The 10,381-nt window shown below is 25.3% G+C and overlaps 1 protein-coding gene across 1 annotated transcript; it reads left to right on the forward strand.

Annotated features, from left to right (window-relative positions):
- The first annotated feature begins 6,736 nt into the window (after window positions 1-6,736).
- Window positions 6,737-9,682, forward strand: LOC149891264 (uncharacterized). The gene is made up of 2 exons (XM_090081446.1): window positions 6,737-7,311; window positions 7,389-9,682. Exons 1-2 carry the CDS (start codon window positions 6,882-6,884, stop codon window positions 7,412-7,414), a joined length of 456 nt encoding a protein of 151 aa, XP_089937572.1. The 5' UTR covers window positions 6,737-6,881; the 3' UTR covers window positions 7,415-9,682.
- Window positions 9,683-10,381: the final 699 nt, after the last annotated feature.

The raw sequence follows: 10,381 nt of genomic DNA on the forward strand, positions 1-10,381 counted from the left end.
GAATTTTTTTTTGATAGTCTATGGGATCTTTTTGAAAAATTCTTAACATCGTTTTGTAAATTTTTTCATGAAGTGTTCTTTCATCGTAATCAATGCTGTCAATAACACAAGAGGCTAAAAAGTCGTATCCAAATTGTTTCCAATTTTGTCCAAATAAATTCGTGATAATATTGACGATTTTATTCATATTAATTTCTTTAACCATTTATTTGCTAATCTAAAAAAAAATTTTTACATACAAATTAATTTTTATAAAAGCAAAAAAATGATGATGTACTGAACCTTAAACAATACAAGTCAATGATAATTTTTACAATATTATGGTTTTGAATTTGTTTAACCATTTTTTGTTATCTAAATATTTAAAAAAACATTAAAATATTTATAAAACATGATCATTTTTTGTAAAACACCATTTTTTATTTTTAACGAATTCAATACAAATTTTTTATTAAAAATATTACTCTAACATCATACAATTTTTGTGTTCGTGAATACAACGATTACATACTTTATTTATACAATAAATACATTTATAATGTGGATTAACACATTCCGATTGATCAAAAGAAGCGTTGCAATGAGAAAATTTGGTCACACAATGTTTGGAATGATAATTCATACATAGTTCACAAATATAATTTTGACAATTAACGCATAGCGTCGTGTTACATTTTAATTGATTACAATAATAACAAAATTTAAAACATAACATAAATGTTTCTTCAAAAGCGTTTTTTAAATCCAACTTTAACGATAGGACTTCTTCTTTTAATTTTTTTATTTCTCCTTTAAGTGACGACTCTTTTAAAACCTCAGCGTTGAAATAGGGATGATGTTGAATATTTTTTCTACAACGATTTTTTCCCATCTAAAAAATCAATTTTGTTTCTATTTTTTGTTTTGTTTCAAAGACATGACATTTATCCTGAGTGCATCTTTTGTGGTTTTTAACGATTCATTTTTTTTAACATATTTTTCAATTTCCGCATGTTATTTTAATTTTTCTTTGGTTAACATTTTATTACATATACTTTGATGAAAATGAAAACAAGAAACACAAAAATACAAAACACATTTACAACAACGAAACAAATCTGTGTTTTGTTTATTCATTAAAAACCATTCGTCACAACAATCACAATTTCCGTAATCATCTGCAGGACAAGCAAAATCTATATGTTTTTCAGCTATTCTTTGATAATGATTTTTTAAGTCGTTAAGATAAAATAAATATTTTGAAGAAGAATTCATTCTATACCTTTACTTGTGTTTCTTTTACGTACTTCAAAACACTTCAATACGAGTTCAAGTCGTTTGATAAAATGTGTTTTTTTCAAGCTTATTTATGTGTTTTTTTGACGCTTAATCTTGTGTAATCCTATTTCAATAGTGGATAAAATTTTATAGTGTTAAAAGTTGTTTTCGAAACTAAGTTAAATTAATATTGACGTCAATGTTAATCTTTTTAATACTGTGAAGAATTTTTCTTTTGTTAAAAAGGTGTTTTCGAAACTAAGTTAAATTAATATTGACGCCAATGTTAATCTTTTTAATACTGTGAAGAATTTTTCTTTTGTTGAAAAGTTGTTTTCGAAACTAAGTTTAATTAATCTTGCCGCCAATGTTAATCTTTTTAATACTGTAAAATATTTTTTATTGTTAAAATATGTTTTCGAAACTACCTCAGATTAAAATTGTCGCCAATGCAAATACCGTGAAAAATTTTTTATTGTAAAATAATTTGTTTTCGAAACTACGTTAGATTAAAATTGTCGATAATGTTAATCTTGTTAAAATTATTTAAAAAAGGTTTTTTGTAGGTCAGATTATTTGACTCATTTTCTTTTGTTTATGACATATTTTTTATTAAAGTAATGTTTTATTTTTAGAATATTTATTGTTATCGGATTAAGTCTCAAAAAACATATAAAAAAGGGTTGTTTTTTAAAGAAATCATTCAACGTCTTCAATCGACAAGACATCGAACAAAAAGTAATACAAAAGTAAAGAACAAAGCTATCAAGGTCGTAAGTAAAAAATGGTTACTTTATCTAGTACTCCTTCTTCTCATTTTTTAAATTATGGTCAATTAGCTGCAGGATCTTTATATTGTATTTATGTCAATGAAAAAGATGACTCTAAAAGTAAAATGAATCAATATTTAAATTGCCCTATACAATTAGTAGGACAATTTGACTTTAATAAAAATGTATTTCATGTTATTCGAAACGCTAAAAAAATTTCCGTATTGATACCTTTTAAAAAAATTAACGAGTGTTTAAATCACAGCTTAACTATTTGCGAAGGATTAGACGATCCTAAATTTAATGTTAAATGTTTCATGTATCGCGCTGCTATAAAAACATCACCTGATGACAATCGTTTTGTAAATCCAAAAATCAGCGGTGAAAGAAAAATGGAATATTATTATAACGTAGTTGACGATAATGTTATTTCTTATGAAAATTGGGATGAAAATTTTATAGCTGAAATGTTTATAGAAAGTATTAAAGAAAGTCAAAATAACGCTTGGAAAACGATTAGTAAAGAATTTACCATTCCTTTAATGACTTTTAATGCGGATAAACCTACTTTAATATCGATGTATAATTATATTCCAGAAAAAGAAACTCATGTTTTTATTAAAGAACAAAACAGATTAGAATACGAAGTAATGAATAAAAAATCTATACCGTCTTATGTTTTGACAGAGAAAAAGTTAACTGCTGTGGAAGGACCACCTGTCAGTACGTATTATTCTGAATCTGATAATATGATATAACTTTTAAAATTTTTTAAAAACTTTTTAAAAACTTATTTTAGAAAAATCAAAAGAAGAATTAGATTTGTAAAAGATGACGATGGTATACGCTTTACGTTTTAAACCATTTTTAATCAATGTGTGTGATTTAATAAATGACAATAAAGAACTATTAAAGCATTTGGAAAACAACAATATCAAAAAAATAAATGATATATGTGACAGTCTTTTGTATTACAGTTTTTATTTAAATGAGCAAGATCACTTTTTAATTTTGAAAGAAAATACGACTTATTTCTTTGAAAGTTATTGAAATTTTTGACGATGAAGAAAAAGGTACTTTTTTACAAGACGATAATTGTCTTAAACACACTGGAAGATTAATCGATGGATTAAATAGTGTGACTTATTATTTGAGTTTATTAGACATTAAAAGTGCAAAAACTGAAATTTTAAATAACTTATTTGTTGATCATTTTAGAGCCTTAAAGGAAAAAGCTGAACAAAACGATGATATTATATTTTGTAAATATTTAGCATGTCACATTTGTTACCATTTATCAAACGTTGTATTTTTTTTTAATTTAATGCCGGGTTGTAGGGAAGCTCATAACATATTTCATTATTGTTGTGAATATTTAATTCGTCACGGAATAAATGTGGATGATATTTTATCGAGGAATACTGTATAATATTTGTCATTTTTTATTTAATCAAAAAATAATAAACGACTAGTTTGTATAACGATTTTTGAATAGTCATTGTGTTAAATTTATTAATTTAATAAACTAAAAAATCTTTTTTATTAAATAGTTTAACAAGGGAAAAACTTTAACTAAAACATATCGATCGTCATGGAAGACAACAAAATAGAAAATATGTCGTCTGAAGGTTCTTTAAAAATTACAAAATCTAAAGGGTTTTTGGTAAACAAAGGAGTTGGTACTGTAACAGATGATCTCATTGACAGATATCCAGATTTGAACCAAAATTTTAAATGTTTAGCAAACAAATATCCGCATATTGATTTTGAAAAGAAATCCAAAATGGTATTAAATGAATTCCGAGAAATAGGCTCATTATTAGAAAAATTTGAAAGTGTCAGTAATTCAAATCATATAATGATTGATGATGAATTATTAATTGAAAAAGTTCTTAATTGTGTTTTAGAAGATAATTATTTAGGTGAAGATTATGAAACTTGGCTCAACAAAGCGAAAAATTTGGTTAACATGGAAGAATTGAAAAAAGATTTACAAATTCAATTCAAAGACGATGATGTCTGGTTGGTGAGTTATATGGTTATGGTTAGAAAAAATTTTTTAAGTAAATATTATAAACTAGCTACGTTAAAAATGTTTCGTTCGAGATATGAAATTTCGTTTCCTCATGGCTACGAAATTATTAATGAAATGAAAGTATTGTTTCACATGTTTTTTATTAATACCATACCTAAAAGTATGTATATTAAATCAAATGCACCCAAAAGATCTAGTTTCGATAACTATTACGAAATATATTTGTACATGCCGAAGATGATAAAAATGCTAGAATTAGAGAAAGAAAAAGAGTTGGAATATAGCACCCTAAAATATTATCATCAGTTGATTTATTGTCTGTATACGCCTTATCCAGTATATGAAATGTTTAAAGAAACGAACAAAGAAAATAAAAAACATTTTAGTTTTAAAGGAACGGCTTATGTTTACGGTAGAAAAAGAAAGTGAAAGTCTAGAAGTATTACATAACTTGTATCCAGAAGCTACACGTTTTGTATTTTTTAAAAGAAATTTTAAACCTGATTCAATTGATGATTTACGTAACGGTGACTATTTTGATAGCGCTTTTAATGCTGATGTGTTTTTTTTATCTAACAAAAGAAAAATGGTAGAGTGAATAATAAAAACAATAACAATAACAATGTTTTTTTATTTTTTTAATTTTTTACACGGTAATGTTATTTTAAAACGGTGGTATTTTTATATAATATAAACAATGTTATATGATCTATGTTTTGAACTAAATATAATATGAACCATGTTTTTACTAATTTTGTATTTTTAAATTTAGCATTAAAATGGAAAAAATAATTAAAAATGTTCCTGAAGACTTTGAAAAATGGGATATAGATAGAGTTGTAACTTTTTTAAACCGTCAATTTGTTCTTATTTATTTGCACGAATATTATGGGATTTGTAAAAAATTGAGCTACATTAAACAACTTGCTCGTTGGAGTTTAAAGCATCCAAAAGTAAAACCTCATCAAAGTGGGAATTTTATGTATTGGAAAGTATACTGCGATGATAAATGTTCTTGTTGTTTTTAGTTAATATTATTTATTGTATGTCCTGTCATTTTTTAGAATTCATAATGAATATTGAAAGCTTGGACAAAAATGAAGAGAAACAATGGAAAATTAAAATATCATTGTTATGTTCAAAAGAAACTGAAGATGAAATTCAAGATGAATTAGTATTAAGCGTTTCTCCGTCTATTGAATTAAGTCACCAAATAAAAAAACTAATTCGTTTTATTATGAAATATGAGAAATCAGTTATACAACGTGAGATAAACGTCGTTAAAGTGGAATGTACTATGCCTGGTGTAACAACCGTAACGAGTTATAGAAGCGTCATTTCTTTTGATTGTAAATATCAGCATTTATTTGTTCAAACTATAATTTCGTGTGCGTTAGAAGAATTTAAGCTGTATATTTTAAACGCAGAAAATGAAAAAGAAATGTTCAATTATATTGAGGATTGGATAAATTTGTTGGAAGAAAATAAAGAACAAATTTTATATCCTAAAAAAACAAATTTCGGTTTGGGTTTGACTGTCGGTTTGTTGGTTGGTATTCCTATAGGAGTTGTAATTTCAAGTCAAGTTGTTTTTCATTGTTTTTAGAACATGACATTGTTTATTATTTTTTGGATACATTTTATAATCTTTATAACCATTAAAAAATTTGTAATGAAAAAATTTTTTACTTTTTAGGTACTGAATAAAAATTATTAAAAAAATAAATAAACTGAAAAAATGGAGATGCTTTTTAATGAAGAAATGCTTGGAATCATAGACGCTTTCATTCTTAAAGATAAAAAGAAATTGAGTTTTTTGTTAACGGAACATTTAAAAAAGAACAATGAAGGACATGAATTTGACTTTATTTTATCCTTAGATAAACAATATTTTTTTTTTAACCATTTGTATGCTCGACTACGATGGAGAGATTTAAATTATGTGGTCGTGTTAAATTTAATAAGTAATAAATCTTACTATACATTTATGTATTATTTTCATAATTTTTTGTATTCATAGTTTAGTGTAATAAATTTTGTTTTATTGGTTTTAACTTAAATAAAATTTCACCAACGACATAATCCTACTTATTTAACTAAAGTATATTGCGATGATAAATGTCACTGTTCAATTTAGGATATATTGAAAATTAGTAATCTTCAAGACTGGACTTTTTTGAACAATTTATTTTCAGAAAAATTCAGTTTTTTAGACTTATTATTTATGTTAGTTAGTATTTTTTTAGAAACATAATTCTAATATCAATTTGGTATTTGTTATAAAATCCTAATTACAATGTCATTCAGTTTGCTAATGTCTGACGATGAATTAATCGATATTTGTGCGGAGATTTTTTCCGAAGATTGGAGTTGTACATTGTTTAGTCGCGTGTTGGAATGTAGCGAAATAGTACTCAATAAGCAATGTCTGGATAGAGAGATCGTTTTAGTGGAAATGAACAAACCATTAAAAAATGACACTTTTATAAAAAGTTTGACGGAATACACAAGAAAAGAACAAATCGCTAAAATTATAAAAAATTTTAAAAAAAAATCTGAGTGTATATGTACAGACAGGTGTTTTGTAGACTATATATGTTATGTAGATTATATTTTGTTAGTTTGTAAAACTGTTAATTATGATGTTGTACTTAAAAAATGGAAAATAAATAATTAAAAAATGGTATTTTTGTTTTGTAGATAATTAAAATTATAATTAAATATCATTACAGCGTTTTAAAGTTTTTTTGTTTTATGAAAATTGTAATTTTGATTGAGATTTGAATTCATAAATGTTTTTTTATTTATTTTAAGATAAAATGGAAGTTTTAATAAAATATGAATTTCTTGAAATAGAAAGTGTTTATGCTACTAAAAATAGTGCTGGATTAGATCTTCATTGTGTTGGTCAAAAGGAATTAAAACCACATAGCAAAACCATTGTAGACAGTAATTTAAATATGAGTTATATGCCTAAACATATTTGTGGAATAATCATGGCTAAATCTAGTGGAATTTTTAAACCTTATCATGTTATTCAGGGTTTAATTGATCCTGACTATGTTGGCAATATAAAAGTGCAAATAGAAAACAAAAGCGATGAAATTGTAAATATCAATAAAGGAGAAAAAATAGCACAAATGCTTTTTATTTCTTATTTTAGACCAATAAATATCAAAGTAGAAAACATTGAAAGAAATGGCGGGTTCGGGTCAACAGATCTGGATCATGGACATGGAGGGAATACAGGTAATAACATAGATCCTATTTATCTATTTTTAATTGTTTTGACTTAATAATTTTATACATATATCTTTGTTTTTTAGACAACGAAATATCACTGTTGTGTTAGAAAATGTTCCCTTCTAAAGTTATTAGATAGCGACTCGAACAAAAATGAACAATATAAACCAATAACTTTTTATTGTAATCCTTGCGTCGAATATGTGGATCTGGAGAAAAAACAACAAAACGCTTTTGATTTTTGTAAAAAAAACATACATCACTTGAACTATAATACATCTTCACCTTTATTTTGTAAAAATATATATTCAATATTATGTAGTATTTTTAAACCGCAAGATATCATTTTATACAAAGGTGGAACTTTAGAAAAAAACTTTTGTGAAAAACACAATTTCAAAAGTTTTGACTTGGAGAAATGGAAAGTTCCAACAGTAAAAAATATTGTTGAATTTGATATTTGTGTTGTTTGTGAAGAGCATGAACAAAATGAATTTCATTGCTCTAAATATGAAGTAACTGTATATAAAAATTATTTAAACAAATATCATTTATGGGATTTAGAGTTGTTCTTATCATGAAATAAAAAAATTTTTTGAAAAAAACTTTTAAATTTTGTTTTTTATGTTATAAACCATTAATATTTGTATATTCTATTCCTATTTTAGCTATAATAATAATATAACCAACATGGAGTACTCTACTTCTAAAGTGCAAAAATCCTATATTAGTGGAACCCATTTTTTTGTCAACACATATAGAAATAAAAGCACTGTTCAAATTAAAACGGAGAGTATAATGAACACAGATGAGTTAAATATGTATATTCAAAATCCTTTGGATATAGAAAAATGGATAGAACAATTTACATCTGAACTCCTCGATAAAGAAGAAGAATTATCCTTTCCTTCACTCGACGTTCCTTGTTTATACCAAAACGTGGTAGTCATGTTGTATGGAAATGATGATTACGGAAGCGGTGAGTCAAAAGTTGTTAAATTTGCTTATTCGTCTCCTGTGTATGTGATTAAAAAGTTGGAAAAAAAATCATTTTTGAAAATGATATCTAATATCAATATTAAACAAGCTTTTGATTATGTCGAAAGTGGTAGCGGTTGGAGACTTATTGCTTTAGATTTGTTCAAGTCTCAATTATTGACCAATGTGAAAGAGGACAAAATTATGAAAATGAGAAATGAAATCATAGGTTCCATAGAACGTAAAAAAACTAGATCAAATTTTAATCCTTTTTCAAAACATAACGTTGACGCTTTAATTAAATATTTAATAGAATTAGATAAAGAAGAAAATATAATCACAACAAATACAAAAACTAGATCAGATTTTAATCCTTTTTCAAAACATAACGTTAACGCTTTAATTAAATATTTAATAGAATTAGATAAAGAAGAAAATATAAACACAACAAATACAAAAACTAGATCAGATTTTAATCCTTTTTCAAAACATAACGTTAATGCTTTAATAAAATATTTAAAACAGTTAGATAAAGAAGAAAACTGTAAAGATAACGAGTGTTCAGAATTAATGGGTCCTTGGTGTAGACCTCGTATGGTTTGGTCAGATAATAATATTCAAAATGGAAAAGTATTACATTTTCAACAAAAACAAAAAATGTTTTTAGATTTTAGTTCAATAGTAGACAAAGGATATTGTTTTTATGCAGCTTTATTAATAGGTATGTTGTTAAATAAAATAAAAATTAGAAAAGTGAAAGATTTTGATCATTGGGAGACTGAAAATACGGTAGGCGGTATTAAAAGCGAAGAGGAAGTTTTTGAATTTTTAAAAAAAGGATTAAAAGAAGAAGATTGGATAGCGATGAAAAATTTTCTCATTTTTATTAAAAACAGTTGTTATAACTTGACTGTACAAAACTTAGAATCCATATGTATGCATTTTACAAACGAAGGCATCATGTTTCCGTATCATTTAAGAATTTTTGTAATTAAAAAAAAAATCAATCGACTTCATTTGATTGGTAACAATTTAAAAGTCATAAACATTTACGAAGATTATTTAAACCCTATTTTTGAAAGTAAATTGTTAAATCCATTACAGTTAAAAAGATTTTTACCATTACTGGAAACGGAAGAAAAAGATTTACTAAACGGACAATTTTCCAATACCATCAACATTTTAATAGCCAATCAAGGTAATCAAACTTACCACGCTTTAAATTTAATCAATCTTAACTACAGTAAAAAATTAGTCAGTGAAAAACGTGAATCAAAACGATATTTAAAAGAGTGTCCCCGTTGTTTACAATTTTATTCCAATGAAGGAAATAAAAAAAGACATGAAACTACCTGTGAAGGATTTTATGATAATAAATGTTTTTTATATAGTCCAAAAAGAACTTTTTATAAACCACGTACAAAGTTTATGATGCAAAGTAGAAGACAATTTCCATTTTTTATCACTTTTGACTGTGAAACATTAAATATACCATATACAGGTGAAAAAGAAGAAAAACAAAAAACATTGTCTCATTTAACCTATTTTTGTCATACAGTGTCATTAAATATTGTTTCTGATCATTTAGCTAAAAAATTGTTTGGATTAAATGTACAAGAAAATGTGATAAAACAATTGGTTTTTTATTACGAAAACAACGATGAAAGTTTAAAAAAAAATATCATTGATTTGTTACCCGTTCCTATACAACACTGTAAAAATATTATAGCCTATGAATATCGGCAAAAATTATGGAGAGAGATGAGTCAATGTGAAAACCTGAAGGTAAAAGAAAATTTAAAAAGTGATTTGATAGTGTATGATTTGTTGTTATTAGCTGCAGTAGTTAAAAATTATTGTAATCAGGTTTTATTAAAAGAAAATTCTTCTTTAAATATATCGTCAGAAGATTATGATTACTTATGGCAACCAGATGAAATTATTTGCACCATATGTAAAAAAAAATGTAATAAATTAAAAGCGGAAAATGTGAAAAATCGTTTTTGTGAAATTGAAATAGAAAAGCGTTATAATCAAAAAGAAATAGATTATGTGAATTACAGTCATGAGAGTTTAGCAGATTTGTTATACGAGTGGT

This window comes from Hydra viridissima, unplaced genomic scaffold (assembly GCF_058129835.1).
Source record: "Hydra viridissima isolate aposymbiotic clone 2 unplaced genomic scaffold, HvirCarnegie_v1 scaffold_3, whole genome shotgun sequence".
NCBI lineage: Eukaryota > Metazoa > Cnidaria > Hydrozoa > Anthoathecata > Hydridae > Hydra > Hydra viridissima.

Bases quoted from the DNA above. Each gene is read 5' to 3' on its own strand.
- LOC149891264 (XM_090081446.1), top strand. From the start codon at position 6,882: ATGGAAGTTTTAATAAAATATGAATTTCTTGAAATAGAAAGTGTTTAT. The intron at 7,312-7,388 runs GTAATAACATAG...TTTGTTTTTTAG, and splicing joins TGGACATGGAGGGAATACAG to ACAACGAAATATCACTGTTG.